Source organism: Pristiophorus japonicus, chromosome 7 (assembly GCF_044704955.1).
Source record: "Pristiophorus japonicus isolate sPriJap1 chromosome 7, sPriJap1.hap1, whole genome shotgun sequence".
NCBI classification, from domain to species: Eukaryota; Metazoa; Chordata; class Chondrichthyes; family Pristiophoridae; genus Pristiophorus; species Pristiophorus japonicus.
Genome location: NC_091983.1, coordinates 138,555,609 through 138,582,634, shown reverse-complemented (window position 1 = coordinate 138,582,634; position 27,026 = coordinate 138,555,609). Strand labels below are relative to the sequence as shown.

The 27,026-nt window shown below is 44.0% G+C and overlaps 1 protein-coding gene across 1 annotated transcript in view; it reads left to right on the top strand.

The window, feature by feature from the left end:
- The first annotated feature begins 3,681 nt into the window (after positions 1-3,681).
- LOC139266636 (protein FAM162B-like) overlaps positions 3,682-27,026 on the top strand; it is an 85,236-nt gene continuing 61,891 nt past the window's right edge. Inside the window, exons 1-2 of the mRNA XM_070884225.1 lie at positions 3,682-3,841; positions 11,713-11,821. Of these exons, the coding sequence (XP_070740326.1) occupies positions 3,682-3,841; positions 11,713-11,821 (269 nt within the window). The remainder of the gene's footprint in view (positions 3,842-11,712; positions 11,822-27,026) is intronic.

Genomic DNA, 27,026 nt, shown 5'->3' with positions numbered 1-27,026 from the left:
GCCAGAGGACAACCCTGATTCAATGAGAAGGTTCATAAGAACATGCTAGGAGCAATACTAGGCATACCTAAAAATGAGGTGCCAACCTGGTAAAGCTACATTGCAGGATTACTTGCATGCTAAACAGAGGAAGTGTGCTACAGACAGAGCTAAGCAATCCCACAATCAGCGGATCAGATCAAAGCTCTGCAGTCCTGCCACATCTAGTTGGGAATAGTGGTGGACAGTTAATGGGAGGTGGTGGCTCCATAAATATCCCCATCCAGTGACTTGGATAGGTTAGGTGAGTGGGCAAATGCATGGCAGATGCAGTATAATGTGGATAAATGTGAGGTTGTCCACTTTGGGGGCAACAACACGAAGGCAGAATATTACCTGAATGGCGGCAGAATAGGAAAGGGGGAGATGCAACGAGACCTGGGTGTCATAGTTCATCAGTCATTGAAAGCTTGCATGCAGGTACAGCAGGCGGTGAAGAAGGCAAATGGTATGTTGGCCTTCATAGCTAGGGGATTTGAGTATAGGAGCAGGGAGGTCTTACTGCAGTTGTACAGGGCCTTGGTGAGGCCTCACCTGGAATATTGTTTTCAGTTTTGGTCTCCTAATCTGAGGAAGGATGTTCTTGCTATTGAGGGAGTGCAGCGAAGGTTCACCAGACTGATTCTTGGGATGGTGGGACTGACATATGAGAAGAGACTGGATCAACTGGGCCTTTATACACTGGAGTTTAGAAGGATGAGAGGGGATCTCATAGAAACCTACAAGATTCTGACAGGATGTGGGAAGAACGTTCCCAATGATGGGGAAGTCCAGAACCAGGGGACACAGTCTTAGGATAAGGGGTAGGCCATTTAGGACTGAGATGAGGAGAAACTTCTTTACTCAGAGAGTTGTTAACCTGTGGAATTCCATACCGCAGAGAGTTGTTGATGCCAGTTCATTGGATATATTCAAGAGGAAGTTAGATATGGCCCTTCCGGCTAAAGGGATCAAGGGGTATGGAGAGAAAGCAGGAAAGGGGTACTGAGGGAATGATCAGCCATGATCTTATTGAATGGTGGTGCAGGCTCGAAGGGCCGAATGGCCTACTCCTGCACCTATTTTCTATGTTTCTATGTTTCTATCCTCAATAATGGCAGAGCCCAACATGTAAGTGCAAAAGACAAGTCTGAAGCGTTTGCAACCACCTTCAGCCAGAAGTGCTAAGTGGATGATCCATTTCGGACCCCTCCTGAGGTCCCCACCATCACAGAAGTCAGTCTTCAGCCAATTCCTTTCACTCTACATGATATCAAGAAATGGCTGAGCACACTGGATACACCAAAGGCTCTGTGCCCTGACAACATTCCAGCTGTTGTGCTGAAGACTTGTACTCCAGAACTAGTCGTGCCTTTAGCCAACCTGTTGATGTACAGCCAAAACATTGGCATCTACCCGACAATATGTATAACTGCCCAGGTATGTCCTGGCCACAAAAACCTGGACAAATCCATCTGGCCAATTACCGCCCCATCAGACTACTCTCAATCATCAGTAAAGTGATGGAAGGTGATGTCGACAGTGCTATCAAGCAGCACTTACTCACCAATAACCTGCTCACTGATGCTCAGTTTGGGTTTCGCCAGGACTACTCGGCTGTGGAACTCATTACAACCTTGGTCCAAACATGGATAAAAGAGCTAAATTCCAGAGGTGAGGTGAAAGTGACTGCCATTGACATCAAGGCAGTATTTGACTGAGTGTGGCATGAAGGAGCCCTAGTAAATTTGAAGTCAATGGGAATCAGGGGGAAACTGCAGGAGTTCCTCCGGGCAGTGTCCTAGGCCCAACCATCTTCAGCTGCTTCATCAGTGATCTTCCCTCCATCACAAGGTCAGAAGTGGGGACGTTCACTGATGATTGCACAGTGTTCAGTTCTATTCACAACTTTTCACATAATGGAGCAGTCCATATCCACATGCAGCAAGACTTGGACAACATTCAGGCTTGGGCTGATAAGTGGTAACTAACATTCACACACACAAGAGCCAGGCAATGACCATCTCCAACAAGAGATGATCTAACCACTACCCCATGAGATTCAACTGAAGTACAATTTTCGAATCCCACAACATTAACTTCCTGGGGGTCACCATTGACCAGAAACTTAACTGGACCAGCCAAATAAATATCGTGGCAACAAGAGCAGGTCAGAGGCTGGATATTTTGCAGTAAGTGTCTCAGCTCCTGACTCTGCAAAGCCTTTCCACCATCTACAAGGCACAAGTCAGGTGTTATGGACCACTCGCCACTTGCCTGGATGAGCGCAGCTCCAACAACACTCAGGAAACTCGACACCATCCAGGACAAAGCAGCCCGCTTGATTGGCACCCAATCCATCATCTTAAACATTCACTCCCTCCATCACCAGTGCACCGTGACTGCAGTGTGTACCATCTACAAGATGTATTGCAGCATCTTGCTAAGGCTTCTTCAGCAACACCTCCCAAACCCACAACCTCTACCACCTAGAAGGACAAGGGCAGCAGGTGCATGGGAACACCATCACTTGCGAGCTCCCCTCCAAGTTACAAACCATCCTGACTGGGAAATATATCGCCCTTCCTTCATCATCACTGGGTCAAAATTCTGGAACTCCCTCCCTAACAGCACTGTGGGAGTACCTTCACCACAAGGACTGCAGTGATTCAAGAAGGCAGCTCATCACCACCTTCTCAGGGCAACTAAGGATGGGTAATAAATGCTGGCTTGGCCAGTGACACCCACATTCCAGGAATGACTAATAAAAATGAAAATACCAATGGATGGGACATAGCACTCCACAACATTAAATATGACCAATCTGACCACAGCCCAGCTAAAATCTGAATCTTTTAATTAATAGGTAGGATGCTGATCCCATAGAGCAGCTTCTTAGTAGCGACCATTCCAACTCGCCCTATCGTACATCCAAACCTTATACTTGCTCCCCTTGCAAGATAACAAAGAAAGGCTACTTGGATTCAGTGGTGGTGAGAGAAGGCTGCTGGTGCTTTGTCAACGACTTTCAGGTGATCAGGATATTCGGTCAACTAATTACTTACTGCTGCAGAGCAAACCCACTGAGTGAGGCTGTATCAAACTGTGGTTAGGAGGACAACTGATCATGATGGTTAATATATGTACAACACAAGTAAAATACTGCAGATGCTGGAAATCTGAATGGTTCTGATGAAAGGTGATCGACCTGAAAGTTCCTCTCCACAGATGCTGCCGGACCTGCTGAGTGTTTCCAATATTATCTGTTTTTTTTTTGTATTATAATATATCGCGTTGTCATTTTCTGCACTGTGCAGTACAGGATATTACATATATATCCTCACTGTAATGTTTACGATAGAGACAGCCATTGAGTGTCATTTTGTACAATGTACCCAGAAACTATATTTTTTAAACGCATTTATCATTGCACATCCTTTGGCTGGATATAAATTCGATTCGCACTGATGAAAAAAACGATCTATTATTATCATTGTACATGTTTCGCAATAGGTGTAACTGGCTGCAGTAACATTGTACAGATCTGTTCTGGACACTGTGTTTGCACGGGAATGGGGGCGTGATTGACAGCTTGGTCTGTTTAAATAGATGACTCTGATTGATCCGAGCGGGGATAACGGTTCGGGCTGAAGAACGGTGAAGATGATTCGCGCTGTGTCAGGTCAGTTAAAATCGGCTCTGTGCCGACTGCACGGGGCTAAAGCAACGGACAGACGGACTCTGCTCACCAAAAACAGAGAGATTCTGGAGAGGACTTTCCATTATGATTTGCAAATCATGACTGTGAGAGGAGTTCGCACAGGTAAGTTTGATTTAATCTCAAGCTTCTACAGAAGGACTAATCTATTTCACTCAATGAATATCTTTTTTTCAACAAAGCGATCGTTTGTTGCATAAATCTCGACTTAACTTCAATGGGTCCAACTCTTTCCAAACGTACTCTCTGAGGATAAGTTCCAGACATTCCGATTTCCACTCGTTCTCTTTCTGCTTTATATGCATTTTGCACCTTTTAGTTATGTCACAGGCGTGTTGTAAACTATTTGGCAATACATGCCTTCCGTTTCTCTCTGATTTGTTATTGTGCAGAATTTCTGTGTGGCGAAACTTGCACTGGAATTAATATTTGGGCTTCTTTCCATTATAGAGCACATTTGATGAGTTCATGCCCCTGGCGAAGGGCAGAGTTTCTCCCGCAGGGAGTGTGTATCAGAATGCCAGTGCCAGATCAATGGAACGATTCAATCTTTCTATCCATTAGAATGAGTGGATAGAACATTGTGGGGGCTCACTGATCTCCTTGATACGCACTCCTGTCACGTGAAGCATTGCGCTAACTTGAAAAAGTTAGTGAAAGTTAAGAGAAAACATCCATGTTCTGCAAATTGGTTTCCATCTCGCACTAATGCTAGAATTATAGTATAAATCCACCTCGCGCCTTGGAAAAATGTGGGGTTTGACAATTCATGGAATGTAACTCGGTATACTCTCAAACTGGGGTTTTAAAGTGCTCACGGGTCCCTTGTACCTCCTGGACACTTTTTAAACGTATTTGAAGTAAATTTAAATGTATAGCATTGTGGACACTGTGGACTGGTTAACCTAACATCTGTTGGGAAAATGCTGGAGTCCATTATTAAGGAAGCAGTAGCAGGACATTTGGAAAAGCATAATACAGTCAAGCAGGGTCAGCATGGTTTTATGAAAGGGAAATCGTGTTTGACAAATCTGCTGGAGTTCTTTGAGGATGTAACGAGCAGGGTGGATAAGGAGCAACCAGAGGATGTGGTGTATTTGGATTTCCAGAAGGCATTTGATAAGGTGCCACATAAAAGGTTACTGCACAAGATAAAATTTCACAGAGTTGGGGGTAATATATTAGCATGGATAGAGAATTGGCTAACTAACAGAAAACAGAGAGTCGGGATAAATGGGTCATTTTCCAGTTGGCAAATAATAACCAGTGGGGTGCCGCAGGGATCGGTGCTGAGGCCTCATCTATTTACAATCTATATTGATGACTTGGATGAAGAGACCGAGTGTAATGTAGCCAGGTTTGCTGATGATACAAAGATGGGTGGGAAAGCAAATTGTGAGGACACAAAAGATCTGCAAATGGATATAGTCAGGCTAAATGAGTGGGCAAAAATTTGGCAGATGGAGTACAATGTTACTGCAAAAGATAAACGTTCACAGGGTTGGGGGTAATACATTAGCATGGATAGAGGATTGGTTAACTAACAGAGAAATGGTTCATTCTCTGGTTGGCAACCAGTAACGAGTGGGGTGCCACAGGGATCAGTGCTAGGACCCCAACTATTTACAATCTATATTAACAACTTGGAAGAAGGGACTCAGTGTAACATAGCCAAGTTTGCTGATACAAAGGTGGGAGGAAAAGCAATGTGTGAGGAGGACACAAAAAATCTGCAAAAGGACATAGACAGGCTAAGTGAGTGGGCAAAAATTTGGCAGATGGAGTATAATGTTGGAAAGTGTGAGGTCATGCACTTTGGCAGAAAAAAATCAAAAAGCAAGTTATTATTTAAATGGAGAAAGATTGCAAAGTGTCGCAGTACAGCGGGACCTGGGGGTACTTGTGCATGAAACACAAAAGGATAGTATGCAGGTACAGCAAGTGATCAGGAAGGCCAATGGTATCTTGACCTTTATTGCAAAGGGGATGGAGTATAAAAGCAGGGAAGTCTTGCTACAGTTATACAGGGTATTGGTGAGACCATACCTGGAATACTGCGTGCAGTTTTGGTTTCCATATTTAAGAAAGGATATACTTGCTTTGGAGGCAGTTCAGAGAAGGTTCACCAGGTTGATTCTGGGGATGAGAGGGTTGACTTATGAGGAAAGGATGAGTAGCTTGGGCCTCTACTCATTGGAATTCAGAAGAATGAGATGTGATCTTATCGAAACGTACAAGACTATGAGGGGGCTTGACAAGGTGGATGCAGAGAGGATGTTTCCACTGACTGGAGAGACTAGAACTAGAGGGCATGATCTTAGAATAAGGGGCCGCCCATTTAAAACAGTGATGAGAAGAAATTTCTTCTCGCAGAGGGTTGTAAATCTGTGGAATTCGCTGCCTCAGAGAGCTGTGGAAGCTGGGATATTGAATAAATTCAAGACAGAAATAGACAGTTTCTTAAACGATGAGGGGATAAGGGGTTATGTGGAGCGGGCGGGGAAGTGGAGCTGAGTCCATGATCAGATCAGCCAAGATCTTATTGAATGGTGAAGCAGGCTCGAGGGGCCGTATGGCCTACTCCTGTTCCTATTACTTATGTTCTTATGTTCTTATAATGTGGGAAAATGTGAGGTTATCCACTTTGGCAGAAAAAATAGAAAAGCAAATTATAATTTAAATGGAGAAAAATTGTAACATGCTGCAGTACAGAGAGACCTGGGGGTCCTTGTGCATGAAACACAAAAAGTTAGTACGCAGGTACAGCAAGTAATCAGGAAGGCAAATGGAATAAAAACAGAGAATGCTGTAAATCTCAGTGGGTCAGGCAGCATCTGTGGAGAGAAAAATAGAGTTAATGTTTCATCATCGACTCAAAACATTAACTCTGTTTTTCTCTCCACAGATACTGCCTGACCCGTTGAGATTGCCAACATTCTCTGTTTTTATTTCAGATTCCAGCATCTGCAGTATTTTGCTTTTGTATTAGAGACAAATGGAATGTTCTCCTTTATTGCAAGGGGGATAGAGTATAAAAGCAGAGAAGTCCTGCTACAACTGTACATGGTATTGGTGATGCCACACCTGGAGTACTGCGTTCAGTTTTGGTCTCAGTATTTAAGGAAGGATATACTTGCACTGGAGGCTGTTCAGAGAAGGTTCACTAGGTTGATTGCAGAAATGAGCGAGATGACTTATGAAGATAGGTTAAGTAGGTTGGGCCTATACTCATTGGAGTTCAGAAGAATGAGAGATGATTTTATCGAAAATATAAGATAATGAGAGGGCTCGACAAGGTGGATGCAGAGAGCATATTTCCACTCGTAGAGGAAACTAAAACTAGGGGGCATAGTCTCAGAATAAGGGGCGCCCATTTAAAACTGAGATGAGGAGGAATTTCTTCTCTCAGAGGGTTGTAAATCTGTGGAATTCTCGGCCCCGGAGAGCTGTGGAGGTTGGGTCATTGAATATATTTAAGATGGAGTTAGACAGATTTTTGAGCGATAAGGGAATAAAGGGTTATGGAGAGCGGGCAGGGAAGTGGAGCTGAGTCCATGATCAGATCAGCCATGATCTTATTAAATGGCGGAGCAGGCTCGAGGGGTCAAATGGCCTATTCCTGCGCCTATTTCTTATGTTCTTATGGGCTCAAATTTCCCCAGGAGTTGCCCTGCTTTTTTTGGAGTAAGTAGCTTTTTTTGGAGTAACATAAAAATTGCAAATTTCCCCCATTTAACTTGATCCAGTGTAAGTCAGTTAGTTAGGTATTTTTTTAGGTTCTTTTTTTTCTCCAAAAGGGGGCGTGACCAGCTACTTGCACCTGTTTTGGCCATGGAAGCAAATTTGATCAGCTAAAAGTTACTCCGAACTAACTTAGGCCAGTGTATGTGGCCACTTTTGTAGGCACAGAAAAACCTTACCTACATTTAAGAAATCAGCGCAGGTAGCCATAAATAGTGGGGGGAGGGGCGTGGTAAGTTAGAGGATTCTAAAGCACTAAACACTTTCACAGCATCAGCACAACATCAAAACAACTTCAACACAACATCTTCACGACATCATCAAAAATAATTGAAAGATAAATCAGCTACTGAAAATAGAGCAGTCCTGCCTTGCCGACTGCAGAACGCACCGGCTAGCCCTTCGGCCAGGGCTAGGGGTGGCAGGCACACATGACTGTAGGGGTGAGGGATGTTTGTTTTACCAGTTGTTCGTAAATGTTGTGTGATGATAATGGAACATGATTCCGTTTTAATGCAAAAAATCTTTTATTGGAAAGATAACAATGCACTTCAAGAACAACAACAACAACAGCAAAGAAAGGAAGAAAGGCTGCACCCATCTCTCACCCACATATCAGGGAATGTGCACTTCCTCATGGGGCGGTGATGGTGATGGAGTGGGGGGGTGGGGGGGCAGCTGTGGACCCGGCTTAGGTCTCAACAGAGGCTGGTGTGGGGATTGCAATGGGAGTGGCATTTGATTGTCAGGCCTGTGTGCCCTTATTGCAGCAGCTAGCTCCCTCATGGCCTTTGCCATCATGTGCACTACCTCTGAAATGCCCGCCCTCAGTTCTCTTCTCAGTGCTGATATTTGTCCCGACAGTGTCGCAACCTCATCACGCACTCCACTGACGGCAGTCACAAGTGATCGGGTAAGAGCATTGGTCTCCTCACCCAATGACATAACCTGATGTACATCTGATGAAGGCTGCATCTCAGGAGAGACTGGTCGGCTTCTCCTTCCCCTCGCCGTGGGTCTGCATAGCGGCACCCCTCCAGTGCGAGGCGCAGGCTGGGACGGTGGGGCACTGGGTGTTCCAATCTGCATTCCACCACCGCCACTGGGATCCGCAATCTCGGAAGGTGTAAAACCATGGAATGTCATGGCAGAGCTCATGAAGGTGTCTGGCAAAGTGATGCCCTGTACCATGGACTCATCCATATCATGATCAGCATTCTCCCGTGAACACAGATCCATGGACCCCTCCTCCCCCCACCCATCTTGGTCTGGAGCAGACACTTCTGGATCTTCTTGTTGATCTTCAGGATGTTCAGGATTATCTTCTTCTTCTACAAAATACAACAGATCAGTCAAATGGTTAGCAGGAAAGGAGGGGGCAGGATGGGTGGAATGAGTAGTCTCACACGTAGCAGGCTAGTCAGCAGGTTGATTTGAAGGGCGACAGTGCATTTTCATGATTGACCCTCACCCTCGCACGTGGGCCCAGCTTGTGCAGAGCTAATTCTTTTTCTGCAGCTGCGACTCAGCAAGGCAGCTACTCTCTGTTCCAGGGGTGATAGTTGGTGCAGATTTGGCAGCCCTCCTCCTGTTCTAGTTTGCTCCCTTTTGTTGTGGGCCAATTTATTCTGCAAAGATGATGGATGGGACATATACAGATGATCACAGTAACAATTGTATTTCCATTTAAAACTTAAGATAATACTTACACTCACTACTTGACCAACATCCTGCCATTTTTTTTACACTGGCTTCCACTTCTTGCAGTCTTCACCCCTGCAGAGAATTCTTCTGTAATTAGGTTCCAGCGTCTCCTCATTTCTTTGGGTGGAACTTTTGTGGGACCACTCTTACTGATATCCAGCTCTTGCCATCTGTCCAAAATGACAGTGACTAGTTTCTCCACGGCCTCATGCAAGAAGTTCTTCGTCCTTGTTACATGCTCTTGCGTCATTGGTGCATTGGATTTACACTCAGGTCATCTTGATAACATACAGTTCTCACCTTTCATGCATCTATGCAGCACTCCTTTCCACTCCCTCAGGCACCCAATAATCACAATTCACACCTTACCTTCTAATATGGCCCACTGCCAATGCTGCTGAGGCACTGAGGATGCTCTTCCTTTAAATGGCCGATTGCCAAGGTTCCTGGCCCATTGCGCATGCGCGCATGTGTTAATGCACATTGCGCATGTCCCCCTGCCGGCACTCGAGGACACGCCGGCCCCAAGCCCCACCCCCCTATCAGCTGCGCTGAACAAGCGCAGCCCAAGCTCCGCCCCTCCACGCCACGGCCCACAGTGATCCAGGAATGGCCAAATTATCCCGGTAAGTTTTCGGCGCATTTTTTCCCCCACGAAGTCGCGCACCACATCTAACTACGCCGCTCCAAGCGGCTGGGGAAATTTGGGGCCTATGTTCTTATGTTCTACTTCTGTCCTCTAAATACTTAGCCATTGATTGAGAGAGGAGCTCTGTACTGCTTAGAAGCCACACATACAGAACTCTCTCCTGAAGAAGGGAATTGCAATTCCAGTGAATGGGCTACAGCTTTGCTGGTCTGTGATTGGTAGCTTCTGTATAAAAACAGCTTTAAGTCCTACAGTTCACTCTGTGACATGCCCACATTCTGGTCTGTTTATTTCAAAGGCTCTGTGATTAATGTTCATTATCATAGAATATATAGTACATTGGGCCCATCAAGTCTGTGGCATTTTCTTTTTGCCATATATAGCACATAGACCAATCTGACTTCCCATATTTTTTAACAATCCTCCTTATTGAGCAACTATCTAAAATCTTTAAAATAATTTGTGGATTTTACTTTAAAATACTCGCATTCTAACCATTAAATAAATGATACAACAACTACAACTTGCATTCATATAGTGCATTTAGCATAGTAAAATATCCCAAGGTGCTTCACAGAAACATAATCAGACAAGAATTGACACTGAGCTAAACAAGGAGACGTTAGCACAGGTGACTAAAAGGTAGGTCAAAGAGGTAGGTTTTAAGGAGTGTCTTAAAGGAGGAAAGAGAGATGGAGAGGCGGCGAGGTTTAGGGAGGGAGTTCGAGAGCTTCGGGCCTTGACAGCAGAAGGCACGGCCGGCAACAGTGGGGTGAAGTAAGTCGAGGTTGCACAAGAGGCCAGAATTGGAGGAACATAGAGTTCATGGAGGGCTGGAGGATGAGAATATTTAATTTGAGGTGTTGGTGGACTGAGAGCTAATGTAGGAAGCACAGAGGTTAGAAGCTCAGCTCAGGGTGAAATAGGATGCAGTGGTTGTGAACAATCTGGTTCAGCCTGAGGCAATGGCCTTGGAGGAAAATGGTGGCTAGGGAATGGATTCTGTGTCAAAGGGCCAAAGTCAATGGCATTAATCTTCCCGATGTTTAATTGGAGGAAATTCAAACAGGACAAACTAATGAATAAGAAATATAAACATAAATATGAGTCAGTTGCCTGAACTCTGAAGGTTGGCTCAGAGGCCACATGGCCCACAAGTTGCTATGTATGTGCTTTTAACTTAAAAAAAAAACTTTTGTTCTTGTGAAACCAACTAACCAGAGCATTCCATTGTTTATTAACTACTGTTAATTGTAATGAGATACATTTTGTAATCCATAGACCTAAATTAATAATCCAGAGAACATTAATTCAAATCCTTCCATTGCAATTTGAGAATTTGAATTCAGATTTTTTTAAATAAAAATCTTTTTTTTAACCCACAGGCCAGATCTGAGATGACATCAGCCTGCCAAAATTTGTATATTTAAAATGCCCAGTTCCAGGTTTCTCCTTTAATTTAGATCTTACCCCAACTCATGAGTTTTAGCAATAGGTTTGAATTGTACGACTTTAATTGTTAATAAATGCTAAATATTCCGATGAATGGTGAATCAACAGAACATGACTGAGCCTGGAGACAGTTTGTAGAGATTGAAAATGTATCCTTAATTTATGTGCTGCTACAGACTCGCCTATTTTGCTGCCACTTGTAACCTGCAACTTGTATCCTGGGGCAATCGCCATAGCCTTGACTGCTAACAAAATGTCTGGGTGCAATGAATGCAAATTAGTTTGTTCAATTTCAGCCACACAAATAAGGAGAAGCTGTTATACATAAATCTATCAAGCAATTCTATTAACTATATGAATCATTTCTATTATCGCAATATGTCTTGAATATTGTCACATTAATGCATTTGTTCCCGTACTTATTTTGTAGTCCGTGACACCCAGAAAATTCCAGGATACAGGCCCACAAAGTTTGACAGAAAGATTTTTCTCTTGTCTGGTCGTTTCAAGAATGAGGAGGACATCCCTGCCATTGTGTCGTAAGTTTTTAAATTTCTGTAGTTTTTTACATATTAAAACTGAATCTACTTCAATTTTGTTTTATGTGGCTTAGCTATGCTGTACAAAGAAATAAATCATAGAAATGTTCCCTTCCTGGATTGTTTAGGACTTATACCAACATCTAACTGGCACACTGCATTAAACCAAGTATGGAGGAACATATTGAAACTGATCAAAAGCAAAATACTGCGGATGCTGGAAATCAGATATAAAAGTAAAAAATGCTGGAAATACTCAGCAGGTCAGACAGCATCAGTGAAGAGAGAAACAGAGTTAACGTTTCAGGTCAATGATGAAGGGTTCATTCCGTTTCTCTCTCCACAAATGCTGTCTGACCTGCTGAGCGTTTCTAGCATTTTCTGTTTTTATATTGAAGCTGAAACTTGCAATGGAGCATTGGCCTGTATTTTGCAGTTGAATAGACGGCGAAACTGTCAGTGTTCGTCGTCATTACTCTGTGAAACTGACAGCAACTTCTGGTGCCGCCACATTCGCTGTTAAACGCGGAAATCCAGAAGTTACTGTCAGTGATTTCCCCCTTCTCCATAGGGTGCACTGTTGAAGTCCCCACAGAGGGCAATCTTTAGAAATCACTTGAACTGACATGAACTTCCCCTTTTGTGCTGTAATATTGCTGTTAAAACACCCCCAAAAAGTTAAGCCTTGTTAAATGAGGTTTAACTAAGTTTTTAACAGTGTACTAAGTCATAACGACTGCTGAACAACCTCTATGGCTCTGAAAAAAACAATTTGAATGTCAAATTTTTCCATTATATTAAAAAATTCCATAAGTTTTTAATATAATAAATACTTTTTAAAAAATTGTTTAAGATATTTCAGCTTCTACCTTAATCCCATGTGTATATCCCAATCTTTATTTCGCTCTCTGTAAAATGTATAAAAAATGAAGGATAATTAGCACATTTTACTTCCTGGTTTGCTGTCTGTGAGAATTCTTCAATGTGATTGGCTGTTAGGCCTGCTTGATGACATCGCTGTTGCTGGATGCCAGAGATGCCCTAGAGTTGGCACCAGAATCAAACTAACTTTGGGAAAGGTACAATCCACGCCACATATATTACTAGATCTTAGTGGTCAGTGGCGAGCGCCATCATTTGCTGCTGATCGCAAACTCCAGGCCATTGTGTTTCGATCCTTACCACCAGCTGTCAATTTTAGCACTTTCAGCAGATAATACACTGGTCTGCAGCACCAAAAATGACTCATGTAAATGCATTCTGATACCCTATGAACCAAAGTGACCAGATACGCACAATGAGGAAGAAATTGGTCCTTGCTGCACCTGGTTTCCATTCTTTTTCTACAACCATTCTTAATGTGTTTACAATCAAAATGTATTTGAATAAAAAATTGTTCCACTTAATGACAATTTCCTGGCCTGAGTGATTGTGAAAGGTATGTTGGTAAATGCTCTCGGCCACGAGACTCGAGGTGCTCAGCGCCCTCCCGAATGCTCTTCCTCCACTTAGGGCAGTCTTGGGCCAAGGATTCCCAGGTGCCGGTGGGGATGTTGCACTTTATCAAGGAGGCTTTGAGGGTGTCCTTGAAATGTTTCCTCTGCCTATCTGGGGCTCGCCTGCCATGTAGGATTTTCGAATAGAGCGCTTGCTTTGGGAGTCTCGTGTTGGGCATGCGGACGATGTGGCCCGCCCAATGGAACTGGTCGAGTGTGGTCTGTGCTTCGATGCTGGGTGACCTGATCCATACCTCGGGAGCCTAGTATCAACAAGGGCAGACATCGACAACGAGTTCCAACACCGCTTCCAGTGCACCAGTGCAGCCTTCGGTCACCTGCAGAAGAGAGTGTTCGAATACCAGGTCCTCAAATCTGGCACCAAGCTTATGGTCTACAGGGCTGTCGTGATACCCATCCTCCTATATGGCTCAGAGATGTGGACCATATACAGTAGACACCTCAAAACACTGGAGAAATACCACCAACACTGCCTCCACAAGATCCTGCAAATCCATTGGGAGGATAGACGCACCAATGTCAAATGGACCATATAGCTGCGTAATGTCTCATGAGCAGTGTGGTTGTGCAGCCTTCTTTAGTAATTCATTTTTATTTGTTAGTTTGATCATTTGTGTTTCAATTTTTTTGTGAACTGATTATTGTTTCAAGTAGAGATGAGCACAAGTGAATAGAAAGTTTCTTCACATTCACACCTCAGTTATGGTGTGGATGGGGTATGATGCTACCATCGCCTCCCCACCACCACCCCACTTCCCACAGTCCACACACACACACACACACACTACCAAACCAGGCTGCTCAGAAGATTTCCCACTGTGTCCGTCCAAATTGTCAATCTGGCCTCGTAGAATAAATTTGTTACATTAGCATAGACATAAATATATTAGTTACACTGGTTTAAAAGTTTACTTCAAGTCTTGATAGTGCATGAATTGCACCCTTGCTTTGTAAGTTACTAGACCCCCATGGAAGCTTTACTTATGCAACGGATGCTGCAGCAGTATCATGTTGAATTTTCTAGCAGCTTTTTTCTGTGGATACTTTCCACTGGACTTGAGCTGAGACTGCCAAAATCAATTTTCCCAAGAACTCTTAATTAATAAATATCTCTTTCCACGCTCCAAGCTTGATTCTGACCCAGGTTTATGAGGGAGTGACCAAGCAGTGGGATTAGCTTTGGATTTCTTTGGCAAAGAACCAACACAGACACAATGAACCGCATGTCCTCTTTCTGTGGTGTGGCCTTCTATGATTCTAGGTCTCAGAGCATTTATGTTGCATCTAATCATGGCTCTCAGAAATGTTTCAAGCCACTTCACATACTTTAAATTGCAATATGTCGACAAGTGGCATTTTGCACAGAGCAAGAAACCACAAAGAGTAATGAGATGATGATTAACCAACCAATCATTCATTTTTCTGTGGTATTGGTTAAGGAAGGAATGTTGGTCAGAATCTGTGTTCGAGGTCCTGTAAATTTAATGGGAATCCATTGAAATGTTTTGCCTTTCTTTGTATTAGTATTTTCTTATACCAGGCTGCATCCTGGTGAATCTGCTCTAATGCCTCAATATCCTTTCTATAGTGTGGAACCCATTGCTGCACACAATACTTTAACTGAGGTCTTAATAAAGTTTTACATCAGTTCACAATTACTGCTTTGCTTTTATATTCAATACCTCTCATGATAAAACTTAGATTCCTTCAGCATGAATGGAGGCTTGTAAAAAAGGACCTACAATAATCATGTGCGATTTTATCCTTCATATTGATTGGACAAAGCATATTGGCCAGGGTAGCCTTGAGGTAGAGTTCATAGAGTATATCCACAATAGTTTCCTTGAACAGTACATTGCAGAACCAACCAGGGAGCAGACTATGTTAGATCTTGTTATATATACAGACTATAGATATACTCTCTGTGTAGTCACTAGTTGCATAAGATGGAAACTTGTTACCTGATGTACTATCAATAAGGTTTACACTGTGTACATACTATGCTGGCACCACTAGAAGGTGCAACTGGTGGAGACCGGGGTTTCCTGCCCCTGTGACAGAGGCTGTCCACCAGAGGGCACTGTGGTGGGAGACCTGAGGGTCACCTGCATAGGTGTGCAGGGCCCAGTATAAAAGGCTGCCCACCATGCTTGTGCCTCACTCGGGAGTTACGAATAAAGGACCAAGGTCACTACAGTTTGAGTACAACACATTGAGTCATTCATAAGTACATTACAGGCATAACAACTGGCGACGAGAATATGGACTTTCACGCGATTATGGCTACCTTTAACACACTAAAAGACTTCGCAGAGGGTGATGATTGGGATGCCTTCATGGAAAGGCTCGAGCAAGATTTCATGGCAAACGACCTGGCAGGGGAGACGGACACATTGACGGAGAAGCGCAAGGCTATACTGCTGACCAGTTGTGGGCCCGAGGTCTACCGCCTCATCAGCAACTTGCTGGCACCCATGAAGGCCAAGGATAAGACATATGATGAGCTGACTGAACTCATTCGCGACCAACTTAAACCAAAACAGAGCATCCTCACAGCCGGGCACAGATTCTACACTCACCACAGACCTGAGGGCCAGGAGATTGCAAAATATGCTGCCGACCTCAGGAGACTTGCGGCATCATGTGATTTTGGCACGTACCTCAACGAAGCATTGCGAGACATCTTCATTATGGGAATTGGCCACGAGGGCCTCCTTCACAAGCTATTATCTGCCAACACCACAGTCAACCTGCAGAAGGCCATCAGCATCAGTCAGGCATTCATGACCTCGACCTGCAGCACCAAGCAAATTATTCATCCTGTGGACTCAAACCCGGCAAGTACTGTACACAGAATGGTGCCTTTCACAGGCAAGACTGTAGAATGTGGCTCTGCGCAGGGCAGAGAGCACAGACCTCAGGTTTCCAGAACTCAGATTCCGCCGAGGGGTGCTAATTGAGTAGCACCATGCTGCCGTTGCGGAGGAAACCATAGTCGGTTTGCTGAGTACGTATGCAAAACCTGTAACATGAAAGGCCAGATCCAGCTTATGTGTAAAAGAAATACGACTCACCGTCTAACAGAGGAGTCGGTAGATGACTTTGAATCCAGCGGGGAGTATGATGAATTGGCCAGAGAGGCAGCTCAGCCCCAAGAAGAAGTGCATGGAGTGTATACCTGCACCACCGATTTTCCTCCAGTGAAGATGGAAGTCGAGATAAACGGCGTTTCAGTCTTCACAGAAGTGGACATGGGAGCGAGCCAGTCAGTGATGAGCCAGGATGCCTTTGAGAGGCTATGGAACGAAAAACAACCCGAGCTGGTTACAGTACAGGAAAAGTTGCACACCTACACCAAGGAGCTGATCCCAGTCCTTGGTAGTGCGGATGTAAGTGTAATCCATAATGGCGTGGTGCACAAGTTACCTCTGTGGATTGTTGCAGGTGATGGACCAATGCTACTCGGAAGAAGGTGGATGGGAAAGATCCAGTGGAAATGGGAAGACCTCTTCACTACAGCAATCGATGTCCCCCGTGTTCAGAGGCAGAGCAAAACCTTACCTTTGCTTGGGCCAGGCACCAGAGAACAGACCAGCACAGCACCTGAGCCATGGACCATCCATCAGAACTGTGTGACTAAGATCTGACCGGAACGACATAAAAGTACCTTCCCGGCTCCAGTGACAGGACTCCTGGGGAGGAAGATCGAATTCACAGGCACTCTTCCAGCTTTTGTGGCAGAATGGCGGGAGAGAAGGATCAAGGCAGTCGACCTCGAGGACAGAGGCAAGATGGCGTCCCTGCTGCAGCGAGATGCAGCGTGGCTGAAAAAAAAGATGGCTGCGGCCATATCACGAGGTGCAACGCTGAGGGACCAAAACGTGGTGTCTAACAAAGGATTTGATTGGGGTAAAGCCAGCAGGGTTCTCTTAAAAGAGACCTGCAACCTACTGAACTTAAAGAGACATTTTATGCATGGCAATCAATATAACGAACTGATTAAGATTGTGAACAAAATGTTGTTGCGAGATGTCGGTACCAGTCCTAACGTAAAGAACAAAATGTTGTTGCGAGATGTCTGGAATACAGTGTCCCCAAAAGTAGCAAGTGAGCAAATTCGGGAGGGTAAAGGTGCTGATCCTGATGCCCTGCCCCAGGTGTCCCCACAAATTATAGGCCAGCAACCTCGAGGGTGAAGGCACCGATCCTGATACCCTGCCCCAGTTCTATACCACACTGCAGGCACCCGATGGCACTATTCGCCACGGACCTGGAAACAAAAATGGCGCCAATACACGCAGTCAGCCGCCGTTTTCCACTAACCGGGTGGAGACGGCGCAGCCCCCAGACCCAGTCGTTACCTCGGCCATGTCCGGCAGCGAAAGGTCAGAACTAACGAGTTTCCCAATTGGAACCTGGAACAGCCAGGTTCTCAACACCGTTAGAGAGCAGGCAGAAGATTCTGCAGCCCTCAAAGGAAGACAGGGAGGCCACACACATCTGTGGCTCTGCCCACCACTAGGCAATGGCAAAGGCCCCGAGTCCTGGCTAGGTGAGCGAACCAAGCCCACCTCACTAGCAGGGGGCACAGTGCTGCTATCAGACGACTAGGACACTGTCTGGTTGCTTTGGAACCTGCTTCCTTGCATATGTGTACTGCTACCTCAGTACTTAACATGACTGAACCATGAATGCAATCTACCCAATCTTGGTGCATGACCGCAAAATGTAACGAATGTAAGTCACTGATCCAAGGTGTCACGAAACAAACTGTAACTTCCTCTCTTTGTACTTGCACTGTGTCTGATCCCATATGTTAATGTAACGGGCCTGTTGCATGATCTCGCTGTGGGTTGGTGGAAATAGATGTATGTAGCCATGGACACACACATGGATCACACCTAGAACCCACTGGAACCTCCACTGCATCCTCGAACCATCGAAACTGGTAACCACTACCCAACGTTGTGGCAAAAGGACTTGCGGGTTAACAGGGAGAGAGCCAAGTCAAAGCACAGTCAAGGTGCAAGGGCTATTGGGGTAAATGTTGGAATCAATTATTAAAGCTGTAATAGCAGCGCATTTGGAAAGCAGTGACAGGATCGGTCCAAGTCAGCATGGATTTATGAAAGGGAAATCATGCTTGACAAATCTTCGAGAATTTTTTGAGGATGTAACTAGTAGAGTGGACAGGGGAGAACCAGTGGCTGTGGTGTATTTAGACTTTCAAAAGGCTTTTGACAAGGTCCCACAGAATAGATTAATGTGCTAAATTAAAGCATATGTTATCGGTGATAATTTATTGACGTGGATAGAGAACTGGTTGGCAGACAGCAAGCAGAGAGTCGGGATAAACGGGTCCTTTTCAGAATGGCAGGCAGTGACTAGTGGGGTGCCGCAGGGCTCAGTGCTGGGACCGCAGCTATTTACAATATATATCAATGATTTAGATGAAGGAATTGAGTGTAATATCTCCAAGTTTGCAGATGACACTAAGCTGGGTGGCAGTGTGAGCTGTGAGGAGGATGCTAAGAGTGCAGGGTGACTTGGACAGGTTAGGTGAGTGGGCAAATGAATGGCAGATGCAGTATAATGTGGATAAATGTGAGGTTATCCACTTTGCTGGCAAAAACAGGAAGGCAGAATATTATCTGAATGGTGACATATTAGGAAAAGGAGACCTGAGTGTCATGGTACATCAGTCATTGAAAGTTGGCATGCAGGTACAGCAGGTGATGAAGAAGGCAAATGGCATGTTGGCCTTCATAGCTAGGGAATTTGAGTATAGGAGCAGGGAGGTCTTACTGCAGTTGTACAGGGCCTTGGTGAGGCCTCACCTGGAATATTGTGTTCAGTTTTGGTCTCCTAATCTGAGGAAGGACGTTCTTGCTATTGAGGGAGTGCAGCGAAGATTCACCAGACTGATTCCCGGGATGGCAGGACTGACATATGAGGAGAGACTGGATCGATTGGGCCTGTATTCACTGGAGTTTAGAAGGATGAGAGGGGATCTCATAGAAACATATAAAATTCTGATGGGACTGGATAGGTTAAATGTAGGAAGAATGTTCCCGATGTTGGGGAAATCCAAAACCAAGGGACACAGTCTAAGGATAAGGGGTAAGTCATTTAGGCCTGAGATGAGGAGAAACATTTTCACTCAGAGAGTTGTTAACCTGTGGAATTATCTACCGCAGAGAATTGTTGATGCCAGTTCATTGGATATATTCAAGAGGGAGTTAGATATGGCCCTTACGGCTAAAGGGATCAAGGGATATGGAGAGAAAGCAGGAAAGGAGTACTGAGGTGAATGATCAGCCATGATCTTATTGAATGGCGGTGCAGGCTCAAAGGGCCGAATGGCTTACTCCTGCACCTATTTTCTATGGTTCTATTTTTCTAAATGCTGTAAGAGAAGGGATAACCATCTGTGGCTAACTCGGGAAATAAGGAATGGTATCAAATTGAAAATAAGGGCATACAAAGTGGCCAAGACTCGTGGGAGGCCAAAGGATTGGGAAACCTTTAAAAGCCAGCAAAGAACAACTAAAATAATAATAAAGGGAGGGAAGATAGATTATGAAAGTAAACTAGCACAAAATATAAAAACAGATAGTAAGAGTTTCTACAGGTACATAAAAAACAAAAGAGTGGATAAAGTAAATGTTGGTCCCCTAGAGGGTGAGACTGGGGAATTAATAATGAGGAACAGGGAAATACTTTCTATCGGTCTTCATGGTCGAAAACACTAAAAACATCCCAATAGTGGTTAATCAAGGAGGGAGGAACTTAATACAATCACTGTCACTAAAGAAGTAATACTCAGTAAAATAATGGGACTAAAGGTGGACAAGTCCTCTTGACCTAATGGCTTGCATCCTAGGATCTTAAAAGAAGTGGCTGCAAAGATAGTGGATGCATTGGTTGTAATCTACCAAAATTCACTGGATTCTGGGGAAGTCCCAGCGGATTGGAAAACCGCAAATGTAATGCCCCAATTTAAAAAAGGAGGCAGACAGAAACCAGGAAACTATAGACTAGTTAGCCTAACATCTGTCGTTGGGAAAATGCTGGAGTCCATTATTAAGGAAGCAGTAGCGGGACATTTGGAAAAGTATTATTAAATCAAGCAGAGTCAGCATGGTTTTATGAAAGGGAAATCATATTTGACAAATTTGCCAGAGTTCTTTGAGGATGTAATGAGCAGGGTTGATAAGGGGAACCAGTGGATGTGGTGTATTTGGACTTCCAGAAGGCATTCGATAAGATGCCACATAAAAGGTTACTGCACAAAATAAAAGTTCATGGGTTGGGGTAATATCTTAGCATGGATAGAGGATTGGCTAACTAACAGAAAACAGAGAGTTGGGATAAATGGGTCATTTTCCAGTTGGCAAACAGTAACTAGTGGGGTGCCGCAGGGATCGGTGCGGGGGCCTCAACTGTTTACAATCTATATTAATGACTTGGATGAAGGGACCGAGTGTAATGTAGCCAAGTTTGGTGATGATACAAAGATGGGTGGGAGAGCAAATTGTGAGGAGGACACAATAAATCTGCAAAGGGAAAAGACAGGCTAAATGAGTGGACAAAAATTTGGCAGATGGAGCATAATGTGGGAAAATGTGAGGATATTTGGCATAAAAAATAGAAAAGCAAATTATAGTTTAAATGGAGAAAAATTGCAAAGTGCTGCAGTACAGAGGGACCTGGGGATCCTTGTGCATGAAACACAAAAAAAGTTAGTATGCAGGTACAGCAAGTAATCAGGAAGGCAAATGGAATGTTGGCCTTTATTGCAAGGGAGATGAAGTATAAAAGCAGAGAAATCCTGCTACAACTGTACAGGGTATGGTGAGGCCACACCTAGAGTACTGCGCACAGTTTTGGTCTCCGTATTTAAGGAAGGATATATTTGCATTGGAGGCTGTTCAGAGAAGGTTCACTCGATTGATTCCGGAGATGAGGGGGTTGACTTATGAAGATAGGTTGAGTACGTTGGGCCTATACTCATTGGAGTTCAGAAGAATGAGAGGTGATATGGAAACATATAAGATAATGAGGTGGATGCAGAGAGGATATTTCCACTCATAGGGGAAACTAAAACTAGAGGGCATAGTCTCAGAATAAAGACTGAGATGGGGAGGAATTTCTTCTCTGAGAGCATTGTAAATCTGTAGCATTCTCTGCCCCAGAGAGCTGTGGAGGCTGGGTCACTGAATATATTTAAGACGGAGTTAGACAGATTTTTGAGCGATAAGGGAATAAAGGGTTATGGGGAGCGGGCAGGGAAATGGAGCTGAGTCCATGATTAGATCAGCCAAGATCTTATTAAATGGCGGAGCAGGCTCAAGGGGCCAAATGGCTAACTCCTGCTCCTATTTCTTATGTTCTTACGTAATGTTCAAAATGCTACTATTTAATTAAACTTAGCTCCTAAGTGATTTGATTCATGTGAAAGCAAGGCTGTGTAGTGTAGATTAAGATTCAGATGTGGTGTCTGAACCAGTGTGTTTTATACATGAAAATTAGATAGGACATTTCAATGATCATTCACACCTATTTTGGTTGAGATAACTTGATTTTATTTGAGCTCACCCTGGATAGTTGTCAGGTTAATCTAGTGAGATTTAATTTCTGGGGTCAGAATTAACAAAAAGGAGGAAACTCATATTCAAGATCAGTCAGATCTAACGAAGGTTGTGAGAAGGCAGGTCTGGCCAAGACCTGGAGTTAAGATATTGCAGGTGGTTTGCCCAGCTAAAAGCTGACCCAAAATAAAACACTGTTAACCCGATTGGAATAGTATGTTTTTTTATATTGTAACAGGAAGCTTTGTAGAAAATACTTTACAGAATCTGGAAGTGCTACTTTTGTTCAGTCACGTGTATTGATTCTGCCTATCGAAAGATTGCAGAAGTACATGTGAAGAGATGTTCGAGTTTTCGATATTCAGTTCTCATGTCAAAGTGGCTGTATTGTTACATCTCCTGGATTATGCTAATAATAAGTTGATATTAGGTAGTGCGAAGCCCAACATTTTTAGCCCCCTGAACAGGATTATTTAAAATAAATACAGAATGCATTTGAGCAAATGGGAACTCATGAATATTATATGCCAGATGTTTTATCTTTTATTGTAACTGTACCACATACATTGTAGTAGTGCATAATGTAAATGCAAACACTTACAACAGCCAAACTATTTGAACTAAAGCACATATAGCACATACAATTAAACCTCCTTCTCACAAAGCTTCCATTCCAAAGCTCTTGCTTTAAAAGTATGTTTTCCCCAGGGTTTGGCTTTTTTTCCCCATTAATTTACATTAATTAACATTAAAAAACAATCATAGGATGAATATTTGATGAGTAGCCGGCACAAATTTCAAACAAGCTTCTACACATATCGAAATACTTTCTAGTTCATACAAACATACACATGGCATTGAATTTACAGTGAGAGCATGCATTTCAGGAAGACCATAAGCTGAACTTTACTGGTTGAATTTAAGAACATAAGAAATAGGAGCAGGAATAGGCCATTTGACCCTCGAGCCTGCTCCACCATTTAATAAGATCATGGCTGATCTGATCATGGACTCAACTCCATTTCCCTGCCTGCTCCCCATAACCCTTTACTCCCTATCGCTTAAAAATCTGTCTATCCACCTTAAATATATTCAATGACCCAGCCGCCATAGCTCTCTGGGGCAGAGAATTCGTCAGATTTATAACGCTCTGAGAGAAGAAATTCTTCCTCATCTCAGTTTAAATGGGCGGCACCTTATTCTGGGACTATGCCCCCTAGTTTTAATTTCCCCTATGAGTTGAAATATCCTCTCTGCATCCACCTTGTCAAGCCCCCTCATTATCTTATATGTTTCGCTTAGTGCTCGAGACGAATTGCAAAGGAAACTGCGCGAATCTGTGGAAATTCAGTCCAGAGAAAAATTTGTATCACTTTCAAGATGACAGCTGGTTGCCTGCAATTGGATTTACTATTCATCTTCATAGGCAGTCCCTCGGAATCGAGGAAGACTTGCTTCCACTCTAAAAATGAATCCTTAGGAGGCTGAACAGTCCAATATGAGAACCACAGTCCCTGTCACAGGTGGGACAGATAGTCGTTGAGGGTAAGGGAGAGTGCCCGTGCTTGATTTCTGCATGCACTCGGCGACAAGACTCGAGGTGCTCAGCGCCCTCCCGGATGCACTTCCTCTACTTAGGGTGATCTTTGGCCAGGGACTCCTAGGTGTCAGTGGGAATGTTGCACTTTATCAGGGAGGCTTTGAGGGTGTCCTTAAAACAGTTCCTCTGCCCACCTTTGACTCATTTGCCATGAAGGAGTTCCGAGTAGAGCGCTTGCTTTGGGAGTCTCGTGTCAGGCATGCGAACAACATGGCCTGCCCAGCGGAGCTGATCAAGTGTGGTCAGTGCTTCAATGCTGGGGATATCGGCGTGGTCGAGGACACTAATGTTGGTGCGTCTGTCCTCCCAGGGGATTTGCAGGATCTTGCGGAGGCAACAGTTAAAGGGCTACAGTTATTTTAAATCTATTACACTTGATCTGTTTTCGTAGCCCTGCGATTTGCTGTTATTTTGCAGCTTCCTTCAATAGTTTTGTATCTTCTGAAGAACAGTAGTGGCATGTTGTGTCTCAGCCTTTTCTCTGACTGTTTTTGATTTTAAGCTCCTTTTTTTCAAATAATTTTGTAACTGGCAGGGTATAACCTGTTTTTGAAATGTTTTATATAGGTAGCTGTCGTATGTAGCAGGGAGTATGCATGAGACCTGAGCAATAGAATAACCTGAAAACACACTCCTCTATTGATATAAGATGCTCTTTAATTTATTGTGCAATCCCTACCACTCACTTCACACATACACCATTGCCTCCTGTTGTGAAGCACACAGCAGCAAGAAAAGGGTGGACAGCCCTATCTCCCTTCAGAAACAGGCACTGGCACCCTGAGGCATGTTTAAAAATGGAGCCGATTGTATTTCCAGCTTTGCAATGTAATACAGTGGGGTTGGGCAGTATATAGCACATCAAAGAAGCTGCTCATCTTGACGCAAGAACAAAAAACTATTAATAGAATATTCTGTCTACAATAAATATCTAACATAAAAACTAGCTGGCTATGGAATAAATGAATAAGATGCGTGTGTAGTATATGGCACTTCATTAACTTTGTGTATGTCATTTCATAATTACACAGAATTACATGAAAATTACAACAGGCCAGTTGGTCAAACCAGTCCATGCTTATCATTCACACGAGCAATAGTCCTAATCCCTAATCCCGTGTGCCTGCCCTGTTCCCATACATTTTTCTACAATCACTAACTCTGGCAGTGCATTCTGCACCTTCAAAGATCTCTGATCTTATACTTAAATTTATATCTAAGACCCCGCATTCTAAACCCTTCAACCTCTGGAAACCACGTGTTTCTATTTATTCTGTCCCACCCTTCATACTTTTAACCACCTCGATCAAGCCACCCCTTCATCTCTGCTGCTCTAATGACCGACATTTTATCGGGTTTATCAACTGCAACTGCTCTGCAAGGACTGTTTGTAGAGAGAGAAAAAATCCTAACATCAGAATGTCCCCTGGTTCACTCGTGTGGAACTTTACTTTCCCACACTGTCAGTTTTTATAGTCTGTGGTATTAAGTGGTCAAAGGGCCAATGAGGAAAACTATTAACTGAATGCCAATTATTACTGAGTTGTGGAATTTTTATTTTGTTGTGGTCTTATGTCCAGGGAGAACTGGGTTCTTACTTCCCTAGCTCCCTTAACTTAAGACCTTAAACAGATGTCAGGAAGTATAAATTTCACCTTTCAGGCGAAGATGGATTCATGCTCAGGTAGCAGAGGTCAAGTCGGTGGAGCGATCAGGACACCCAACCAATGTTGCCAGCGAGAGGCCCAAACTCTTTTGAAGGTCGGGCCTCACTTGCGTTCTTTTGGCGAGCTGCCCATGTGTTTCCTGCATTGATAGGCAGCTTACTGTTAGAGCGATGGTATACTCAGCAGCCCTCATTTACTTAAAGCAAGCTTGCTCTTCTTAAAACTGAGGTCTCTTTTCACTGGTGGTGTTTGAGGCACAAGTTTTCACATTTTCTAAGAGTGACAACTGTCAGGGCACCACATTCCTGTAATGCTGCTCTAGGGACTGGGCAGGAGCTGTGCATGATTTTCTGAATATTAATTAAAAAAATTAAAGGATCATTTTATGAATTAACTCAACTGGTACAGAACCTTATCTGCCAAGAATTCAAGTATGTGTTTCTCCTCCTACACTCACAATTTTCTGTTCTTCATTTTTAATGGATAGAAAAGCATGGTGAAGGTGCACTCATATTCCTGATATGTGTTCCCAGCCCAGAAGGCTCTATTCCAGGAATGCAATTTTGTAAAATGACTGAGGCCGCGATTTTGCTGACCTCGGTGAGCCCATGGCGGGCGACATCAGTGGTGGGTCCAAACCCCACTGCTGTCTCTATCCCTCTGTGTAAAATGATTTTCCATTGATGGGACTTGTTAAGCCCGCTCAGCACATTTCCCGGCCAATTAGAAGAAGCCGATTTCCTTAAAGAGACGATGGCCAACTTTATTTTGACATTTGTGCTGTCAGTGTTCTACAGCATTGAGGTGCTGCAAACACTGACAATTACTGCACAAAGGTGCACAGCTGCACCCAGGCTCTCCTATGACTCCCTCCATATGCTTATTGAGGGAGTCACAGCATGCAGGGAGGTCCTCTTCCCTTTCAATGGGTAGAAGAGACATCCCCAGGAGACCAACACAGCCTGGTTGCACATTGCAGAGGAGGGCGCAAGCAGGGATGTCATCAGGAGGACCTGGGTACAGTGCTGCAAACCTTTCAATGATCTCAGTAGATCACAAAACCTCATCCTTCTGTGTCTCTCATCACATCCCTATCACGCTGACTTCCCTACCCTACTCCTGCACATCCTTACTCACACCAACTTACCTTGTATTTCTACCCATCCCTCTCTATCTACATTATCACATCCCCATCTCATTAGCCACCTCTTACACTCACCCTCATACTAGTGCAATCATACCAACTAACAACATACAAGGTGTTTTATGCAATGTTCATTTAAAGTTTCTTTTATGTGTTGTCAAACATCGAACCCTTTATTTTCAACACTTTCCGGTTTTGGACAGATCTGTGTGTACCTTTGGAAGTTGCTTAGTGAGTTGCAGTGAAAGGTGAGACATAATGGTATGCCCCGCAATGGTGATGATTGTGAAAGGAATGGCCTGGGCATTGTAAGGATGCTTTATGATATTAGTGTGGGGTGGTGCCAACCTGGCGCATCATGTAGCAGCCAGGGTGTACAGTGTCAAGTGAAGTAAATCTGGCCATGGTGAGGCAATCCCTGGCCTCCGGGGCAGCAATGTGGCCGGGTGCTGATGCCCTCTGTCCTGTGCAGCATCAGGTGATTGCGGAGAAGGTTGGCATTTTTCTAGATGCTGCTGGTGTTGGAGAAGATCGTGATGGGATTCTAAGGACCAAGGTGAGAAACATAGAAACATAGAAAATAGGTGCAGGAGTAGGCCATTCGGCCCTTCGAGCCTGCACCGCCATTCAATAAGATCATGGCTGATCATTCCTTCAGTATCCCTTTCCCGCCTTCGCTTCATACC